At 40.5% G+C, this 22,756-nt stretch overlaps 1 protein-coding gene across 3 annotated transcripts in view; it reads right to left on the bottom strand.

Moving 5' to 3' along the window:
- Positions 1 to 22,756, bottom strand: part of tbkbp1 (TBK1 binding protein 1) — a 331,337-nt gene that overhangs the window by 208,971 nt on the left and 99,610 nt on the right. For all 3 annotated transcript variants that reach the window (XM_054749384.2, XM_054749385.2, XM_070545774.1), the window contains 3 exons: positions 20,377 to 20,524; positions 16,000 to 16,202; positions 13,839 to 13,900 (listed from right to left, as the gene is read on the bottom strand). In XM_054749384.2, the coding sequence (XP_054605359.2) occupies positions 13,839 to 13,900; positions 16,000 to 16,202; positions 20,377 to 20,524 (413 nt within the window). The remainder of the gene's footprint in view (positions 1 to 13,838; positions 13,901 to 15,999; positions 16,203 to 20,376; positions 20,525 to 22,756) is intronic.

Raw genomic sequence — 22,756 nt, 5'->3', positions numbered from 1 at the left:
TCCAGAAAAAATGCGGAAGCAGCCGTGCACCCAGCACACACAGACAGACAAAGGCCTTGAGGATAAGACATGGAGGAGAGGAGAACAAAAGCGTCGGCACTCTCCAAGAGCCGGAAGAAGAGAATTTCAGATCATTCTAAACATTATACTATGGTATGTGTATTTTAATACTTTATCTGGTCATTCTAAAGATTATACGTAAGTATGTGTACTTTAATGCTATTTCAGGTCATTCTAAACAATATACTATAGTGTGTGTATTTTAATACTTTTTCAGGTCATTCTAAACATTATAGTATATAGTATGTGCATTTCAATACTATTTCAGGTCATTCTAAACATACTATGTGTATTTTAATGCTATTTCAGGTAATTCTAAACAAATACTATAGTGTGTGTATTTTAATATTATGTGAGGTCATTCTGAACATTATACTATATAGTATGTGTATTTCAATACTAAATCTGGTCATTCTAAACATTATACTACAGTATGTGTATTTTAATGCTATTTCAGGTAATTCTAAACATTATACTATAGTATGTGTAGGGGTTTCCTATTCAGCTTCCATTAATTTTTTAACAAATTAAAGGACCAGTTTCTTCTATACAATGGCTTTAGAGAAAAATAGTCATTTGACTTCTCTCTTTCTACAGATGAAAAATGAATTTCAACTTCAAATGCAAATGCTATTTTGCCAGTGGGAATATGAAACGCAGACCCAGCTATATGCAGCTTGCTGAAATGAAAAACATGCAGATGCAACTTTTCAATCTGCAACAGGAAGTCACAAAAGTCCAAACCATTGGAGATGACTCCCAGGTGGGAGGGGCTCAAACCCTGTGCTCCGTTGATTTGCCTCCAGATAAGATGGAAACGCTTCAACCAGATGTACTGACTGGCTCTGAACTACAGGAAACACGCATGTCCCATATCGCTCCATCCACATTGATGATAAGTGTAACCTCCACGGATAGTGGCCCGGCGCCCCGTGGTGTCGAGCCTGACGAACTACTGTTGGGACCTCTCCTGCCACAGGGTGGTAAGCCCACAGTATCTGTCATATTGCAACGGGGCATCCCTGCAATACACTTTTAGATACGGGTTCAGATTTTACAATTGTGAGCAAGTCTCTTTTCGACTGCGTCTGCTTGGATGTAGGGGGAGGCGTACGTCCTCCAGAACTGATTCCCTGTGCATTAACTATCTGTGTTTTCTCTGATTCTACAGCAAACTTCCAAGACTCTGCTCCAATTCACGATCAGTCCCATGAGCTTGACACACCCCGTGTACATCTGTGATTGTGGAACCATGCCTTTGCTCATTGGCATCGATGTTTTGAAGCGCTTTGATGCTTTTATCGATATTGGAGAAGGGGAACTGAAGGTAGGTGTTAGAAAACCTCTGCCGTTCACTCCACCTTCTTTCCTCGACTCACGCTGCCTTGCGGTAGGTGATTCTGAGCATGGGGGAACCGCATGCTCACTGCCGATCTCAAAGCCATCAGACTCCCTCTGATGTTTTCTCTCAGATTGAACAGGTCATGGACCAAGCAGATGCTCTTACCAACGATGTCGAGCGAGACAAACTATGACAACTTTTGTTAAAATACAAAGATTTTCTTTCACTCGACTCCTTGGACTGTGGTCTAACCATTATCCACGAGGTCAGGATTCCTACACTGCCACATGCTGCGCCGACTTTTGTGCGTCCATACAAGAGTACGCTGGCATCCAGCGGGCCAGTTCAGGAAATCATTGAAAGCCTCTTGGCTAAAGGGATCATCCGACCCTGCAACAGCACCTACTCGGCTCCATTGTGGCCAGAAAAGAAGCCTAATGGTAAGTGGCGACCAACCATTGACTACAGGCAACTCAACAGACAGGTTCCCTTGTCTAGGTAGCCGATGGCGCGCCTGGAACAAGAACTCCCAAAAGTGAAATACGCTAAATACTTCTCCACCTTTGACATTGCGTCTGGATTCTGGACAATTCCTGTCCATAAATCGGACCAACACAAACTAACCTTCTCCTTTGCCAACTGCCAGTACACCTTAACTCGGTGTCCTTTTGGTTATTCCAACTCACCAGCTGAGTTCAACATCTTCTTGGACAAAGCCTGCCCTGATGCTCGAGAGCGAGGTACCCTCATCTATGTCAACGACAATCTTGTTCGTAAGTGTACCTTGGATGATAAACATACTATAATATGTGTATTTTAAAACTATTTCAGGTCAGTCTAAACATTAAATTATAGTATGTGTATTTTAATACTTTTTCTGGTCATTCTAAATGTTATACTATAGTATGTGTATTATAATACTATTTGAGGTCATTCTAAACATTATACTATAGTATGTGTATTTTAAAACCATTTCAGGTCATTCTAAACATTATACTATAGTGTGTGTATTTTAAAACTTTTTCTGGTCATTCTAAACATTTTACTATAGTATGTGTATTTTAAAAATATTTGTGGTCATTCTAAACATTATACTATATTATGTGTGTTTAAATTATTTTTCAGGTCATTCTAAACATACTATAGTATACTGGGATAGGAGACAGAGTTGAGTTGCCATAATGACGGCACATTCCACATATCTGATGTGGGAGATTGTTGTAGCCTTGCAGACTCAAGGGCGCCAGATTCCGATTAGAAATTGTTTTGGGGTTAGACAGAGATAATTTCCTCTCTGTCTTACAGTTTGTTGGTCCTCAACCTCTCAAAATCCCAATAATGGACATTAAACTATCCCAATCTGTGCTGATTCGTCCACTCTATCCTTCATGGCATCCATCTTCTGTGCCAATGAAAGAATCTCGGCAAAAGTTCCAAGCTTATGATTCATCTCAACAATTATGTGAGTCTGTGAATTCACAGCGTGGTGCAAGCCATCTCTGAGTTCGGGGATCAGGCCAATATTCCTCTACAGCTCATTATTTTTCTGGGAAGACAGGAAGCCTCCAAGGCCGATCGGCAGGAAACCCGACACCAACACCACGAATATCCACACATCTTCAGAGTCCCCCACAGGCAGCTGGTCTGTCCCGGATGGGCATCCGAGAGCCCCTTCTCCCGTTCTCATCGTTGAAAGAATTTCATCAACCGCGTTGAGTGACCAACTGACGAGATCCATTTAAGTGAATTTCAGTTTCCAGAAAAAATGCGGAAGCAGCCGTTCACCCAGCACACACAGACAGACAAAGGCCTTGAGGATAAGACATGGAGGAGAGGAGAAGAAAAGCGTCTGCACCCTCCAAGAGGGTCATTCTAAACATTATACTATGGTATGTGTATTTTAATACTTTATCTGGTCATTCTAAACATTATACGTAAGTATGTGTACTTTAATGCTATTCCAGGTAATTCTAAACAATATACTATAGTGTATGTATTTTAATACTTTTTCAGGTCATTCTAAACATTATAGTATATAGTATGTGCATTTCAATACTATTTCAGGTCATTCTAAACAAATACTATAGTGTGTGTATTTTAATACTAAATCTAGTCATTCTAAACATTATACTACAGTATGTGTATTTTAATGCTATTTCAGGTAATTCTAATTCTAATAGTATGTGTAGGTCATTCAGCTTCTATTAATTTTTTAACAAATTAAAGGACCAGTTTCTTCTATACAATGACTTTAGAGAGGTCATTCTAAACATACTATAGTATGTGTATTTTAATGCTATTTCAGGTCATTCTAAACAATATACTATAGTGTGTGTATTTTAATACTATGTGAGGTCATTCTGAACATTATACTATAGTATGTGTATTTTAATACTAAATCTGGTCATACTAAACATTTTACTACAGTTTGTGTATTTTAATGCAATTTCAGGTAATACGAAACAATATACCATAGTGTGTGTATTTTAATACTTTTTCAGGTCATTTTAAACACAGGGTTTCCCTTACATAGCCGTAGCCATGGCGGGCCGCCACGGCTGAAATCCCACCGCCACGCCTACAAGACCCCAAGTTTTATTTTTTTATATTTTTTTCGCCGTTTCCCGAAGAAGCAGCGGGAACTACTATGTTGTCGCTTGTGATCACAGCCGTCAGGCAGAAAGGAGGAGTAGGCAGGGCAAGGTGAAGTTACAGCCTTAGGCGGAGATCCCAGGAGGGACACAAAGTTGTCACCCCCACAAAAGTTATTGTAAACACATAAATGCTATCAGTAAACCTGTTTTGTCTTCTAAAACCACAACGTAAAGGTTAGTCTGCAAATACAAAACAATGTGTTTTTAATTGTTGAGAAAGTATTATCAGGCCCCCCCCCCCCCCCCCCCCCCCCCCCAATTCCTGAAGTTTGTATGGTCGGTCCACACATGCTGTTTCCAATGGGCGGGGCTGCCGGCTCTGCCCCGCTCACAGCAGCCCACCGGCTCACAGGAGGCGGGAATCAAAAAGTCAGCGGTTTCCAGCAGTAAGTCATTTATCACACTCTTGTTCTACAAACTTAAATATGTATGTCAGATGTGGTCATAAATGTTAAACATAGACACCGATTATCTTTAGATTTTGATCACCGGTCGGAAGATCCCTTTGACAGACCACCACCACATTAAAAAAAAAAGTTGTCACTTCATGTTCTCTGGTCATTCCAGGATTACTCCACTATTATTTTTCCATTCACTAAAGTGATCATAAGTTCCTTTCTCTGGACATGTACGCTTTCACTGTCTGCCCCTGGAATCTGCGGAGCATTAATAGATCGATGAAAATGTCCGTTTTTCATCCTATTTAGCAGATGAAAATGGTAGAATCAAAACTAACTGGTCCGATGTATGGAAAGCCACAGTGTTTAACCGCTCTTATCACGTCTTCCCCAGGCTCTGCAGTTGTTTACCATATGTCAAAGTGCAAGTGCACAGTGCAGCTTAGGGATGAACTGGTTGCAGCAAATGTGTGGTGGAGGCACGTTGCTCAAAGCTCTGTGTAAAACAGAGCCAAAAATCCCATTGGCCACACAGACCCAATAACACTATGAATACTGAGAAAAGTGACAGATCGATTAAACTGAAAGATAAACTAGAGTATGTATATGTTTAGTGTATTTGTAAAGTAAATGTTTTTAATTTTTATTATTAAAATGAAACAAATATTTCAACAAAATATTTTTGGTTTTTGTGTATCTTTTCGTTCAGTAGGACTTAGATAAAGTTATTAAATATTACAGAGTTATTCTCTAATAGCCTACAAACATTTCTATGATTTATTAAAGATATTTCAGTCATACTTGACTTGTGAAAGCTGATTTGAAGTTTATTTTTTCTAGCCATATTTAGAAGAAAAATCTCAAATATATTAAAATCAATATGGAACTATTTGGATTTTAGTAGCTTTCATGTTATGTGATTTAATAAAATTTTAATTTGACATTTTATGTTCTCTCTCTTTGTTGTGAAAAAGTTAGATGTTTTAGTACTTAAAATTAATGCTTTGCATCCGTCCACACGTGTAGTTGTAGGTCAGCTAATAGCCATGTCATTTCAGGACATGTTGCTTCAACTATTAACGATCTACTTTTAAAGCTTTATTCTGAATTGCTTATTCCGTTTTAGGCCACAGTCTTATTATTGAAATGAAAACAAAAAGAAAGGATGCTTATGGAGATGTACAAAATTGGCAAGATATTATTGTTGATCAATATCCTCTAGCTCCGTTCCAATGACAATATCCCACCTGTGTGTGTGTTGCTGTCCAACTGTCAGCAGACCAGGTCAGTTGAAATGTTAGAGAAACAAAAAACGGCAGACATGAGGTCTTTTTTTAATGCTCCAGAACATCAAGTAAGTAGAAACTTGGAAAAACTGCTGTAGTATGCTGAATCATCTAGCTAACAACGTACGGCAACTCCAACACAATGACCGCTGAAAACAACACTGTCTTAAAGGGCCGGCGCACATCCGCCGTGTTTGTAAACAAATAAGGGGTCTACATTCATGTATGTATATATATGTAAATTAGGGCCGGGAAAATTTGTGCGTTAATTATTAACGTTAATGTTGTTATTTTAACGTGTTAAAAGTAAATGACGCAATGAATTTGACCATCTCTCTAACCCGGAGCCAACATTCTCCGAAATTTCTCCATATTTCCCCCTGGACAATATTGCTAAACCATTATTTACCGAGCCCAAAAAATGTACGCAACTTTAAGTTGACTTAGGACCTGGCTTACGCACATTTTGGACATTGGAGAGCACCTGCAGTGCTGCTGCTGAGAAGGATACAATTATTAAATCCTGCAGCATTATTACTTGTACCGCTTCGTTTTCACACAGAACAAGACCCCCCACATGCACACACATGCGCGCGTACACACACACACTCACGTGCACACTAACACACACACGCGCGCGCACACACACACACACAAACAGCCTGTTGCGCAGAATACGGACAGGGGGACAGATTGAGACAGAATGTCATGCGTCTGTGACAGTGTCCCGTCACTGTGATCCGATTGATGACACGCCCTGGCTACTTGTACAGGAGGGATCTCTGTTTGGCTGACTAGTTAGTGCGTGTAACTTTCACCCGGAAGTCTCGGGATCGAATCCCGATTGGACCATTTTTTTTTTCTTATATCTGCCACAGATCTCTCTGAAGAATTCACAACATTGACGGCTTAAGCAACGCTTTGCCACTCTGGATTTTCTCTTATTTGTTTTGCAAAATCACTTCCTTTCATTTCTGCACCTCACCCACAAATACCTCAATTTCTGCTTCTGTGAAATTGCACTTCCTTGATCTGCCTTGATCTATGGTTGCCATGTCATTGGCAGAGCGCTGCAACAGCCGGCTTATGTAAATGCATGAGATTCCTAAGGCACTTAGCATTGACTATTTATGGCAGTAAGTGGACGTGGTGAGGGCGGGATGTGACTAAAATGCAGCTGAGAACCTTTCTAGATAATATCTGATTGATTAAGCGGAGATTGCGTGCAGTTGTGCGTACTTCGTGTTTGATAGATCACAAACCTGCTTGGCCTAAGTACAGTTTTAGTAAGGATTCTACACAATGTTTGATAAATGAGACCCCTGAACCATCAGGATTGGGCAACAGCAGCAGGGAAAACCACTTAAAGAGCAAGTCAACCCCTACCAGAGTCTAACTCCACTCTCACTTCATGTTTGAAAAATGCAACAAATGCTGTTGCCTGGCAGACCGAGAAGGCGGAGTTGCTAACAAATACACACACACAGGCTCACGACAGCATTGTGACATCATAATGTTCCAGTTTACATCATAGCATACCTCTTAGCCAATAGCGGTGGCAGATTTAAATTAAAATACAGTGCAGAGTTTTTACCTGACAACGCCACAATACTGCCAGTTTTAGGCAGAATATTTAAATTTTAACTAAGATGCACTGAAGTGCCAAATTATTGACTACACCTGTCTGCAGCACGATTAGACACTCGTTTATTTAGTTTATCAGCAAAAAAAAGTTTATTTGGGGGTGACTTGCTCTTTAACACATTAAACATCTATCTCACTAGCTACCACACGGCAAAAATCAATAAGAACAACATAAACATTAACAGCCGCTTCACAGTGAAGTGAAGACATGTGGGATTGTTTCACTGCTACATTTTAAGCCTCTCTAGTTAGCTGTTGGCTTGTGTTTGTGCTTTGTAACCAAACAAACTCTTCCCTCTGCACTCTCAGAGTGGAAGTTCAGTACGTGGAGGTGTCAAGAAAGGGATGTGGGTAAATGTCACTGCGAGCCTTCTGTTCCAGATCTGACTAAGCGAACAGGGAAAAAACATCAGTGTGTCCATCACTTTGTCAGGTGCAGACAGAGACAGACAGACATGGAGAAGTCGACAGGATTGTTGTTAAGTGGTTTGCCATCGTTTCAAGCTGACATGAGCAGCGGCTGTGTGAGAGCTTTGTTTTTCTTAATATTAAAAGAACCAAACAAGAACTCAGTTTCCACATAATTGGCTTCAGCCTCATTCCAACGTTGGCCGAGTTCATTTTACAGCATCTCTTCCTTTTCTAGTGGGTACATTGTGGACTCGGTCACCCACTGGCTGCTGAAGACATAGAGCATGCTTTCTGATTTTGGGTCTGTTGTCACACTCGAATCATGTAGGACAAACTGAGGGGATGGAAGGGTTCTGATGGTGTCACTAAGTCAGGGCTGAGCTGAAACAAGAAACATAAACGCTTCTTCTTTAAAAGAGAAATATTAAAAAAGTTCCTTGATGCTGTCAGTTTGACCTAAAAAGCTCATTAATATGGTCTGAAATGGTCATTAATATATGAACAACCATACAGAACAGGTTCAACAGAGACACTAGGCCGTCCATCCATCCATCCATCTGTACATTGACTGATTCATTTACCTGTTCGTTCATCTATTTTCTACCACATAACCAAGTTTGAGATGCAGACATCAGAAATCCAGACATCACTCTCCCAGCTCTTCTTGGTATTCCTAGGTGTTCCCAGCCCACAGAGGACTAAGTGTCAAGAAGAGTAATTAGATCTTCTCAGAATAGGAACAGCAGTAGCCTTCCTTCTCCAAAGCATGGATTTCTATATCGGGGACACAACCCCAACGTGAGTCACTAAACACTGTTTGGGGTCTGGAGTTGATTTCCTGAAATCAAGTAAAATTTGAAAACTTGACCCTTTTCCAAGAAATATATGTAAAAGCTCAACATATTTGCCAAACATAGACAGAAAATGTGCAGTAGAGGAAGCTGTTGTTCTTAATTTTGTTCTTTATTAAGATTGTTTTCGCGTTGCGTTCAACTAAAGAAAAACGAGAAAGAAAGAAAGAAAACGATCTTTTATATAACATCTCTTAAGATAAAAATCACGAGGCTATATGTATATAAATATATATAAACATTTTAAAAAAAGATTAAAACTATGTTTAAAATGAGAAGAAAACAATTGTGATTAAAACTGTAAGGAAAGGGAGAGAGAAATTGGATAGGAAAGAGGGAAGTCAGTGGATCGTGGGAAAGGCGGAATAAGAGCAGAATAAGGAGAGGGTGATGATGAAGGTCACACAATGATCTGCCACCTTTGGTCTTTAGCCTGGTGCTGCACAACCAGTAGGCTTTGGTCACTGGACCTCAGGGACCTGCTGGGGGTGTAGGGACTGAGAAGATCACCAATGTAAGATGGTGCTTGTCCATGTATATCAGGGGTGTCAAACTCAAATAGACACTGTGCCGAAATGAAAATCTGCGACAAAGTCGGGGGCCAAACTTAATATCTTTTGAAAAAGTATTGGCAAATGTGCTCATTTTCTTTACCAACATATGTGCAATTTTGAACCTTTTAATTTGGAAACAAACTCAATTTTGCGTTAACACTGAATGTGGAATAACCAAATTACACACGAGCAAGTCGGTCTTAAATAAACGCATCAGTGGAATTCATTACTTGTGGTATGTTCAGCATTTTTAAAATCTATTCAGGATTTATGTTTTCTTGTTGTTTATTCATTTTTCTTATTTTTTTTATTCTCCCTATTTTCTCCTGTAATAAGTGTCATCGCTGCTGTGACATCTAGCTTTCCCACTGAGGAAGGGCATTTTCTATTCTATTCATCTAACTGCAGCCTTTCCACTTCCTGTTTACTGTAGGTTAAATCTTTTCTCACCGGCCAACAACAAAATAAATATATCATTTTATCTTAAATGAAAATGCAAAATCTCACCCGTTAACTTCATGTTTTGGAGCAGAAAACGAGGATAAAACCAAAATATTTAAAGCTCCGTTTGCTCCACTGATTTACTGTGATGCTCACCTGTTCCAGCCAGATACCTGCATCATGGGGCTGATCTGAGCTGAGGAGGAGATTCCTGTTGTTTTGTTCATCTTCGTCATAATAATGACAACATTAGATGACAACAGGTGCTCACATAGGGTTTGGGCTGCTGAACATGTCTGAGCAGCTTGACCACGTTGTTGTGTGTCGGGGAGGAAAAATAAAAACTACAGCAGCCACAGAGTCATGCTGATTTGAGCGTGTCGCTGCTCGTTGGAGTTATATCAGCTCTGTCTGGAAGTTAGTTGGAAAACTTTCTCTTTCAGTCGTGAACACATTACTGAGCGGTTAAAATCTCCATTTCTGGGCTTCAGCGTCAGCAAATAGCTGAGTAAACTCGGCGCTGAGTGAGAGGAGTGTTTAGTTTGTCCGAGACAGTGGAGCTGCAGACACCGGTGTCGGTACAGGATCTGCTCGGATGCATGATCTGCTCGGGGTCCTTCGACTGCCAGTGACGTCAAAGTAGTTGATTGGCTGAACATGAAGTTACGGAAGTTACGTTATCACGTTCAGATTTTGATTGGGCAGAACAAATTTGCGGTCGTAGTCTCAGCGGTTGTAGTCCTGTAGTCCAAAAATCAACACTTTTTGGAGAAAATGTGTTTGAATTTCTAAAGGAAGTGTAAAATATAAGCAAATGATAAACGGTGACCCTCAAAAGCTCTTGATGTTGATGAAATGAGGCAAAATAAAACATAAGAACTTTATTGAAAGACACCAAGCAATATTTTGAGTCAAAGAATTTATTTAGATAACTAAGGAGATATACAGACGAATTCCACATTAATACAAACAGATATGGCTTCACATATAAGTACTGTTCTATTTTTTGTCAGTCCGATGTTGGTTTTATGCAGTTTCACATTCTTTACAAAACAAAGATAATATGGTGTTTTATTAACAAATTACAATTATAAAGAAAACATTTAGGTGTTAACAAACAAGAATTTATTAACAAAACTGCTGATATCTTTCCAAAACATGTGTGAAAGCAGAGTAGATTTGCAGTAATGTGACGTCATCGGCAATCGGATGGCCCCGAGCCGATCCTGCACCCGAGCAGATCCTGTACTGACACCGGCAGCAGACTCTGGAAAAAACACAGAGGAGGGGGCGCTTCGGCTCCATGCTAACGCCGCAAAGCATCATGGGAGTTGTAGTCTTTGTGGTAAATTCCGCCAGCGGGTCAGTTTTAATATGTTTATGATATTTACCTCGCGGGCCACATAAAAATGCTCCGCGGGCCAGGCCTTGTGTCTGACACATGCGATGTAAGGCCCTAAAGACCAGAATCAGGATCTTGAAATTAACCCTCAAGTTCACTGGCAGCCAGTGAAGCTGGAGAAGCAGGGTGATGTGGGTGTTTGGAGGACTTGGTCACAAGCATTCTGAACCACCTGCAGTTAAAGATAACTGGGATCACAACTCTGGTAATCTTGTTTGAGGGCCAGAGAAGATTTGGGAACATATTCTCTAGAAACTCTAGAGAATGACATTTGTGTCTAAATCAAAGTTACAACCCAGCAGATATAATCCCATTTAAATGGTTTAAAAGGGATTAAAGCTGTTTGGTTTAATTATTGGTTTGTCAGCTGTGGGGCCACAGAATAATACTTTTTAGAGGTTGAGACATGTCAGTGTTTTGCTCTCAGTAAATGTCAACAAAATCCATTTTAGGGGACATTTATTGTCTGGACTGCTTGAAGAGAAGCATCTCTTGAAAGCAGTTTGTAGGGAAGCTTTCACTAGTCTCATGAGTTCTGGTTTCAAACTTGCAATGATTATGTTTTTTTTTTTACGAAGGACCGTGAAGAGCTTTGTCCACCAAAAATAACCCAGCTAGAGGATGTAAGGATTCTCTTACGTTTCACCTCTTTGCCATCACTGCCGTTTCAGAGAGCAGGCTGTCTCCCGGGCAGCCAATGGCAAGAAAGAACCCCGCAAACCAGAGAAATATATATATATATATATATATATATATATATATATATATATATATATATATACACATACATATATATACACATACATGTGTGTGTGTGTGTGTGTCTTGCCCTCCTTGTGCAAGGTGTCAATGGTCATCTTTTGGACAATTGTCAGGTCGGCCGTCTTCCCCATGATTGTGTAGCCTACAGAACTAGACTGAGAGACAATTTAAAGGCGTTTGCAGGTGTTTGGAGTTAATTAGCTGATTAGTTTGTGGCACCAGGGGTCTTCAGAATTGAACCTTTTCGAAGCGTTCTAATATTCAGAGATACTGAGTTTGGGATTTTCATTGCGGATTTTAATTTTCATGCTTAAACATGAACTCTAATCTGGTGTTTTAAAATAAGGGTCGACACCACACCTGCCTCTGGGAGCTCCAACATAGAACATGGCCTTGAATTTAGAGGAAATCTGGTCTGAATAGTGAAGCCTCGTTTTGGGATTTAAACTGTTTTTTTGAAGGAAACAAATACATGAAAAGCAGAAATAATGAGGGTTTTCACACTCTTCTATCATTTTTCTGCTTCTACTTTGTGCATTGTTTGGTGAGAGGTGTCAAACTATTCTTACGCCAAGCCACAGTGTGGTAATGCTTTGTATTTATAAAGTTGAACTCAGATCCAGTTTTCTTAAATAAGCTGCTTCATTACAGATTATGTGTTCAGAAGAAAAGGGAATTCCACCTGAACATGTTGTTATTTATAGGAAACAGCTCGTTTTCTGAAAGCTGAGGGTGGATTAGTCAGTCTGTTGAGGTGGGTGTGTGTGTGTGTGTGTGTGTGTGTGTGTGTGTGTGTGTGTGTGTGTGTGTGTGTGTGTGTGTGTGACGGGAGATGGGGAGGTAGATTTTGGGGGGGGGGTGTCAGGTACCTGTCTTCGCCTACAGCTCTGTGGCTTGTGGTTGACTAGGACAGGTTGTATTAACAGTAACTGGTAAAATTCTGCAAACTCAGAAAAAGATAAACTTGATGAAATGGAAGGATGAAAAGCAGGAAATAAAAATAATAAGACGAAATGTGTCTGACAAACGGAAGACAAATGATTGATTTTGATATATCTTTGTCTAGTTTGCTGTTTGCTTAAACTATTTCACACAGAGAAGTTTTTAAATATCATATTCAATTATCCAACAGGATTATTTTGCTGATAAAGGTCTGATGATCAAGAGCTCAATGCTACTTTATTTATATTTTCTACAGCCTAAAGAAAATCCTCTAATTCAATCAGTGCACTTTACATTAAATGGACCTAATTACAAGAAAACGCTCCAGGAAATGAAGTAGAGGCAGTTCAATAGGAGTATTGATATTGTTGAGTAAAACCAAAAGGTGACCGAAGTCTGGAAAAAAGCAGTAGGCTTCCACCGCACAGTAAAATGTAAAAAGTCAGCCTCTCTTTGCTGCCGTGCCATCTACTTTCTGTTTGTTCCCCATCGAAACACCTCTGGGGTTTCACTGTGTGGGAGTCAGTTGCCCAACCTGCTGTGGTATTTGCCTTTTTTATACGCCAGACACCTTGTAAACATTTGTCTGCTTGGGCGATTTGACAGAGATGAAGAAAAACAGCTGCACTCTCTGGCTGTGAGGGACTAAAACAGGTAAATGTAGAGTCTGCTTAAAAATGATATAGAGGAGCATTTAAAGGTCTAACTGTAGACTTAACGTTTCTGTTTAATAATAAAAAAATGACTGAGTCAGATTGACAGGAAGATGTCTAGGTCTGAGCCAACACTGCCCCCTGCTGCTCAGGCCTATGCACTGCAACAACTAATGAGTGAAACTGAGATTTGATTGAGCAGAATTTATGAGCATTGAGTTTCATTCCTGTCAGGCAGAAACTGGGTCGGACATTTAATTAAATTTATAAAAATTAACAGGAAACACGATGAAAAAATCGAATTCACAGCATTTAGTCAGAGATGCTTGTGATTTTTCTTGGTGTTGGGCTCTTTTCTACTGCTTCTCATGCATCTCTCCCTCCCACGTGCCTCCCCTCCCATCTCCCACCACCCAGTGATCCACCGTGGCCACTTACTGCTCATCTCCCACCTTCTTTATCCACTCCACATCACACTGCTTGCACGGAGAAGTCATTTCCTGCAGAAGTAGAGCATGAAATTTGATTAGTGTGCAGGTGCTGCTGGAATATTGGACAAAATCTGACAGCATGAGCACATCAAGGCGACGTGTTTAAAGGGACAAAAACAGCAGAATATGCTGCATGAGCTCATGGGTAATTGTCTTTAACAGTTGTGGTATTTTTATAGAGACTGCAAAAACAGGTGGTGGATCTCATTTCCTTTTCAACTGATGATATATTTTCATGTTGCAGACCTAAAGACTTTTTAGAGTACAACATTTTAAAATATACAGTAACTTTTATGTGATTTCTGACTAGAATCTTCTGTAAGAAGTGACCCACTGAAGACACAAAAGCTAAAAAAAAAACACTTCTAATAATCCAAAATATTTCTGTAGTGTGCTGTTCTCCACAGTAGTGATTAATCTTAGCTCTGGTGAATTTGTCTTGATTTCATCTCAGTCAGTTTTACATCGAGTTTGAACATTTAAAACCCCTAAAGATGTCAGAATTGCATGCAGCTTGTTGTCTCTTTTTAATTCCATAACAATCAAATAAATCTCCTAAATCTTTGATAATTTGAAGCTATTTTGCAAAATGGTAATCACCAGCATGAGGGAGACTTATCCTTAAACATTCATGGCTGACCTTAATACACCATTTTCACTCAGCTGTGAGCTCTAACGTGTTACAGTGAAAGGCATTTAGCTCTAAAGGAACAAAATGTCCCAAGGCTTTTCACCAGGAAATCTTTTAAAGCCCAAGTTTGAGGAGCAAGCGGTGAAAAGTTGGTCTTTAGTTAAAAACAGTGAAGTTCAAGTCACAAAAAGAGCAAAAACTGTGGAGAAAACACATCAGAACAGGACTTTTGTCAAACTCACAGTGGCTCTGTAATTGCATGATGCTAATTGACTGTAGTTCTGAGTAAATTCTTTAGTCAGGCATTTCAGACAAGTAATCTGTTCATTTATCTCTGCGCTGCTCCTGCTGGCAGCAAACTTTGAATAGAAATCACAGTGAGACACTGAAGCACATTTGTCACTAGTGTTAAAAACAACTGGCTTAGCCCTGTGTGACTGTTCTTGTTTCAGTTTTGTCACAAGTTTTCCAAATTTTGTCTCAATTTGTTTGCAGTTTAGTTCTCTGCTGGGGCTGATGCACCCATGACTACATATGTTTCCCAGAGAAAACCCCAGGGAGAGATGTTTGAGATGGGTTCCTGATGAATATTTGACTTGTGAGAAGAAAAGAAAGCGAGCCCCTGTAACTGACAGGAGGTAACTGGTGTTACAGCGTATGAATGGCCGTGAATAGCCCTCACAGAGCTGCGACTGATGCGAGTAAATTGCCAATAGATATTGAAAAATGTTTCCAAAGCTGCTCAAAGCAACTGTGAGAAGAAGCCCCTGTTATCATTTTCTTCGTAAGAGTCACAGGGTCTCAGTTACATTTCACATGAACTTTAAAACATGTGCAAGACAGATGAGATACGTATGTGTCAGAAACCCACCAGGAACCCTGTGTAGTCTGTGTGAGACAGAGACAGTTATGTCCTTTTGTGATTAAACTGGGACAAGAAAATTTGCAGCAATGGCAGGATTACATCCTACGCTCCTGCCAACCTGCCCTGATAGAAAACTTATCTCTCGTGTTTCATGTATTTATTCAAATGTAACAACTGCCTTTTTATTTCTATCACAATTCTCTTTTTGACCCATGGGTCACCTTCTCCAGTCCTTGAAGTGCTGTAGATACTCGATGTAATCTGCTGGGTTCCTTAGGTAGGAAACTATTTACTGAGTGGCTTAATGAACTGAACTGTTTTGAAATGTTTACTTTGTGGAGAGCCTTGAGACGACTCTTGTTGTGATTTGGCGTCATATAAATAAAACCAATGAATTGATTTGAAGCTACCATCCATGCAAATTTGACCTGTTTCCTGTTTCCAACACACCTGACACAATTAATGAATAACTATTGAGCTCCTGCGGAACTCAACACAGAGATCATTTTCTTCAGGTGTGCTGGAGCGTGAAACATGTAAAGCTTACAGGAAGTGGCCATTGAGGACTAGACCTGGTGAGTCACTGCCCACTCAGAGCTTTACTTTACTGACCCTTTCCCTCTGGTTGTTCTCCAGCTGTCTTATCTCATCTTTCAGCCTCTCACACTCGGCCTTTAGCTCATCTTCACGCTGGCATGCCCCCTGGGCCTCGTGCCGCGCCCCTTCTAGCTCCGCCTCCAGCCGCTGTAGCTTCAGGTCGGACAGGGTATCCAGGCTGCGAGAGCTCTGCAGGGTCAGGGCAGGACAGTCTAGCACTGACAGGGACAAACAAATGAGGAGATATAAAGATGCATCAGAAAGGGCAAAATACAAAAAGGAGTTTTTATTTTGTTTCCCTGTTGTTGTTCACAAGTGATGCCCGTGAAAGAGCCAAAGAGCTGACTCCTTCCAAGGTCAGCATCTTTCAGCTTGTACCTGGGTGATTTGGTCTGTGTGGGCTGCTTAGTGATTCAGCTCTGCTCTCACAGTCCTTGAGCTACAGAAGGCATAGCAACAGCAAACTATCATCTTTTATCCTACCTCCTCAACACAACACTCATACATGTAGTTAAAGCTGCAGTGAGCGCTGCAATGCTTTACACATCTCCCCTCATTCACATACGCAACCTGCAAATTCAACATAGTTTAAGGAACAAAAATGTCCTTTTAGGATACATGCTCATGCAGAGCGAGTCCTCCTCCTCATCATCGGGGTACACTATCAGCACAGGCTTCTGCTGAGGTGGTGGTGACACATTTCTCCCATCTTTCAGCCACCCACATCGTTGAAGAGGGTCAGAGTTTAGCATCACTCTCGAGCAGTTAAACTCAACAGGACCTCATTGAACTCCACGACCCCACATCTCTTGAGCCCCCTTCAGACAGGCCATGAAAAACGGAAATGTTCCGGAATCTGTCCGTAAGACCTTTCTGTCTGAATACAAACATCCGGATAACGTGTTCCGGAATTTATCCGGACGAAGCCCCTAGTAACAGGTCCGGACTTGTTACGGACAGGTTGGCTGCTTCAGACTGGTGAGGTAAAGTTCCGGACAAGGGGGAGGGGACCGGGGGACGCTGTGCGCACCTAGATAGCCCGCTGCTGTAGCATGCGGCGAACCACGGCAGCTCGCCTCCTACGGTACCGCCTAGACGAGCGACGGAGCGCTTCACACCGCTTCAGTGATTCCTTTAACCATTGAGCTTCATCATCCAGGTCTCTTATGCATCTTCGTGTGCGCAGAATTATGCTTAAGCACCTCATGATTTTTATCTTGAGAGGCGCTATAGAAATGATATTTTCTTCTTCTTCTTCTTAACATGAGTCTGATTCTCCACCCCACCCCCCGCCGCCGTCAGACATCTGGAACTTTTCCCTGCTGTGTGAACGCAGCCGAAAGGACAAGTTCCGGTACAAAAGTGGTGTGTCTGAAAACACAGTTCCGATTAAAAACCGGATTGAATTGTCCGCAAATGTTCCAGAATGTCAGTCTGAAAAGGGCTTTGGAGTAGCAGGCCTGGATCAAACTGTTCTGCTCTGTGTGCAGGATTTCCTCAGTCACATTTTGTCTTTTGGGTTTTCACATGTTTTTTTGGACAGTCTACTCACAATACAGATCATTTGGTGGTGCAGATGGAGGCAGTAGGACGAATAATACAAATTTTCAGCATTAATCACTCCACAATAAATGATCTTAGAGCCAGAATGAATGATAATTACAAGCGCTTACATAAATAATGAGTTTTCAAACAGAACCAAACGTCCACACAGGTTGTCTTTAAGATATATATATATGGGGCAAGAACATCATTGGGGTTGCCAGGCAGTTGCTTGTCCAAATCTTGCTGTACTACAAACTACCACCTGGAAACGCCCCTGCACATCTGGGATTCAAACAAGCAACCTTCTCACTGCAAAGCAACAGCATAACCAGCTGCACACTTAACTCTATATCTTCTTATTTTAATTATAGTAATGTTGATCATATTTTTGACATTTGCTATAAAGATATAAACCAGGTTTGTTTGTTTTTGTTCCATAAATTTGACGAACAAGATGACCTCTTTAAACTTTTCCTGAAGTGATGGTGTGTACCTTCCATGTCGGTAGGGGGCAATACAAACCTAAATCACTGCAAGCACGCATTATTTTTGTGTTCGAGTAAGACATCACCTTACCAACGAATGGCCATTAGGGTTCAAAATCCCTGGGAGTGTCTTAGCACAATTGTTTAGCACGCTTGGAGGAGGATTTGGCGATGCACATGGATCGTTCTTGCTGTGTGGTTGATTGTTCGGCCCGGGGATATATATATTTTGGAGTTTTATTGGGATTTCCTCCATAAAGGACCGCAAAATACGAAAGAGATAATTAGAAAAGATGTTTTTAAAAACTTTCATCGTCGTATTTTTACATCCACAGAATCATAATGTTTTCACTTTCTGATTCAGGTGTCTCAACCTGCGATCATTAGAACCATGAATTAATAAATAAATAAGCAAACAAATGAAGACTTGCCCAGATTTTCAGTCACAGTGGGACTTACAGTGCAGCCATTTGCTAAAATCAATTAAATTCTTTCCTTTCATTTTCATAAGTCCAGGGGTCTCATTTATCAAACACGGCGTAGACCCCTTACTAAAACCATACTTAAGCTCAGCAAAAAAAAAATGTGCTAACACCAAGTAGGTTTGTGATCTATCAAACATGGAGTACGCACAGCTGCTCGCAATCTCCGCTTCATAAATCGGAGACTTACGAGAATGTTTCTCAGCTGCATTTTAGTCACATCCCGCCCTCAGCATGCCCACTTACTGCCATAAATCAAACATGGAGTACGCACAGCTGCTCGCAATCTCCGCTTCATAAATCGGAGACTTACGAGAATGTTTCTCAGCTGCATTTTAGTCACATCCCGCCCTCAGCATGCCCACCTACTGCCATAAATAGTCAATGCAAAGTGCCTTGTGGATATCATGCATATACATAAGCCAGCTGTTGCGGCGCTCCGCGATCAAGGCAGATCAAGAAAGCACAATTTCGCAGAAGTTGAGGTACCTGTGGGTGAGGTGGAGAAATGAAAGGAAGTACTTTTGCAAAACAAATAAGAGAAAATCCACAGAGTGGCACCGTGTTACTGAAGCCGTCAATGCTGAGTTCTTTAGAGAGATCTGTGGCGGATATTAAAAAATATGGTCCAATTGGGATTCGATCCCCAGACTCCCAGGTGAAAGTCACTCATGCTAACCAGTCAGCCAAACAGATCTCCACTGTACAATGATCAATTGGGTCACAGTGACAGGACACACACACTGTCACAGACACATGACATTGTGTCTCAATCTGTCCCCCCGCTGATATTCTGCATTCCGTATTCTGTGCTTCAGGTTGTGTGTGTGAGTGTGCGCGCATGTGTGTGTACGAGCGCATGTGTGTGCGTGTGGGGGGTCTTGTTCTGTGTGAAAACAATGCGGTACAAGTGATAATGCTGCAGGATTTCATAATTGTATCCTTCTCAGCAGCAGCACTGCAGGTGCTCTCCATGTCCAAAGTGTGCGTAAGCCAGGTCCTTAGTCAACTTAAAGTTGCGCACATTTTTCCGCTAAGTTTTCTTTCATAAATCCCAAAGTTTGCGTGGAAAGTTGCTTACGCAGTTTTCCGACCCCGTTTTGTGCGTAAGCAAGCTTGATAAATGAGGACCCTGGGCTTTTTATCAAAATGGAATAAATGTCTCTTCAGCAGATTTGTAAAAAAAAAAAAAATAATAAAAATAAAAACGGTGAATTGGACCATTTTCTGTCATCCCAGAGCTCATACAGGTTTATCTACATATTAAGCTTTTTTCTAAACCTCCTCTCTGTAGGTGTTAAAGTGTTTATATTTAGTGGATTTCACCTGTAAACTCTTGTGAAAGTGTGTGTTGTGTATTGATAGCAGGCAATATTTGCTCTAGCTACAAAGCCAAAAAGATCCTCCTATAGTTACACCTAGCTGCCAGCGTTCAGTATGTACATGAAGCTCTTCATTTAAGCTTCCTGTAGAGGGTGGGGGAACAGTTGATAGAAAGAAGAAAACATTGCGTCTAATATGGCATCCCCCTGAAACATAGACCTGCACTCATGTATTCAAAACCGTTGTTATGGTTATATGTTGCAAAGTCACCAATATTTTCCACTGTCTGCGTTTCATTCATTTTCAACAACATTTTTATGGATATTTCCAGAGTTTAAAGGTATAAACTACGCATTGTCTCTTTAAATTCTGCTGATACTCACTGCTGCAATTTTCTTTCTTTAATCTGGAAACATTTAACCATAATTAAACCCACGTTAGTGTTAAGTAAGTGACTTGCTTCACCAAGGCAGAGCTGCAACTATCCTCTGGTACTGTAATGCTGTGTGATCATTAAAATGAGTTCAATAAATGCACAGAAGTGTTAATCTGCTCACTGTGTTTGTCAGGGCCTGCGTGCAGCTGCAGGTACTGCATGTCTTTGCTGTGCAGCTGCATGTTGATCTTCTGCAGGGACTCGTCCCTCTGCCTCAGAGCCGACTCCAGTCCCAGGATCCGCTCAACGTGTTTCTCCACCAGGTTGGTCTGAAAACACACAATGTTTAGTTTCAAAACACTGGGGTATCAAATACTTACTAAAGATAAAATCTGCCTTTCCTGGCAGCCTTACAGCTAAGATGAAAGCAAAGTACAGTTATTATCTTTGCACTTGTGGCTGTGAAATTTCACTCATCTGTATTAGTGGCATTTGCAGCGACGGTTCCATCTGTAAGAGCTGGATCCTGGTGCAGGTCAAAATACAGCTCATCAGCTGCTAAACAGCACTGTAGGTGTTGCATTAGAGGCAATACAGAACATCTAATCAGAGATATCAAACCATTAAGACATGAAATAGGGAGATTTTTACATGATCGCATATCCTTTTGACACGTGTCCCACACAGTCTGTCTCAATCAAAGTGATTAATGTGACTGTTCATCTTCCAATAGGATGATTTACTGATTCAAAGAAGGTCTATATATGAACTCTGAAGTTTGAGATGTTAGAGCATTTAAAGATTCAAAGATTTAACTGGTTCTGATTTATTTCAGCAGATTGGCTGAAAACCTTTGAAAGAAGGGAGGTTGGTCTAAATCTTAAAGAAAGTTGATGCAGTTATTAATTTTCCTTTTTTTTATTTGGCCATAAATGTTGCATTATTTCATTTAGTAGCTATAAAACTACAGAGATAGCCTGAAACCCCCTGAGTATGCACAGTTTAAACATAGTACTACTCTGCAAAGCTGTAAGGTTCTGTTAAACCTGTTATGACTTTAGAAGGTTTAGAAGGTGGGAAATCAACTTCTAGGATTGTTTAGGTCTTTTTGTCTCAGATGCAGTGCTTCAAACCGAACTCAGGTGATGGAGGCCTTGACTACTACATGAGTGAAAGGCTCAGGTTTATCCTTGAGAATCTGCAGTATAGAAAACGGCAACAATTAATGATTTTACAAACATGCAGGCCCATCTATGATTGGTCAAAAAGACAAGCTTTTGTGAGGCACGTTTGACTCTGAAAAGCTGTGAAGTTTAGGTTTTATGTACGGTTAAGTATCATCTACATAAAGATAACAATGTAATGTTCATATTTCTGAGTTATTTGGGTCTGTTTATTTTTCCTTTTCTTCATGTTTTATTATGAACTTTCATATTTGACAGAATGTTAGTGATTACTACCTACTGCTCCCACTTTGTCAGACTTTGCTCATTACTTCAGTTATGATGCTCTCCCAGGCTTATTGATGTTAAGCCTGGATCACACAGCAGGATTTTTAAATAGTCTACTGATTTTCTAACGAATGACAGACCACACACGTGGTGATCTTACAGTATGCAGCAACTCGGAAATCACTATATGCTACAGACAAACGTGACTTGTTTGTGACATCATGAAGTAAATCTGGGATCACCAATGACAATAAAACCACTTTTAATCCCTACAACTCTGTATTATGTTGGTTAGTGGGAGAAGGATTGGATAGTTGAAGCTCAAGTGCCACTCTGCTGATGAAGTCCTTCTAAAGGTTCTTGGCAGCTCCAGCACCTTCATACTCTTGTTCCTCTGAGTGGACGAAGCTGCCGACAACTTGTCTGTCGGGTGAGATGGATTATTACCACAGAGGGCACCTATGGAGAAGTCCAGCCAGCCAATCTGTTCGTTTGGACGGCTTTGCCTGCTTGAGATTTGTTATCACTCAATAAAAACGAGTCTCTCACAGTTTCTACCAACAAAATGATACACAAAGGAAAGTTAATTGGAGTTTTTAAATGACCACATCTGGCACATTTGAACGGGGAGAACTCCACTTAAATGGATTGCCTAAAGTAGATTTCCTCTTTCCAGAATTACTTTGGCAAAATAAGAAATTCACTGAAAGTTAGTTTCATTCTGATCTATAAATGAAGAATTTTCTTGGAAAATAAATATTTTCTGATTTTAGAGGTCAATGTGTTTTGTTCCAAACTCTGAATAAATTATTCCCTGTTACTGGCATCCCTCAGAGGAATATTTCATCATCCTATTAACTACATGTGTTGAATTATGTGATAATAAGTCAGACAGGTCCTTGTACTTTAACATTAGAGATCAAGAATGAGTCTGAACCATAACTGGATTTCCAAAACATTTTTTTTTTACTGAATTATCAATTAAAGGTTGAATGTGGAGCATAAACACCAAAGCGACATCTAGTGTGTAGAGGTTGTAGTTGCAACAAAAGAACAACATTTCTGTCAGGTTGGATATCAGGTTCACTTCAGATACGTGAAGTGACCAGC

Source organism: Nothobranchius furzeri, chromosome 16, assembly GCF_043380555.1.
Source record: "Nothobranchius furzeri strain GRZ-AD chromosome 16, NfurGRZ-RIMD1, whole genome shotgun sequence".
Classification (NCBI taxonomy): domain Eukaryota; kingdom Metazoa; phylum Chordata; class Actinopteri; order Cyprinodontiformes; family Nothobranchiidae; genus Nothobranchius; species Nothobranchius furzeri.
Note: the sequence above shows the minus strand (reverse complement) of the source record. Positions and strands in the feature narration are given on the sequence as shown.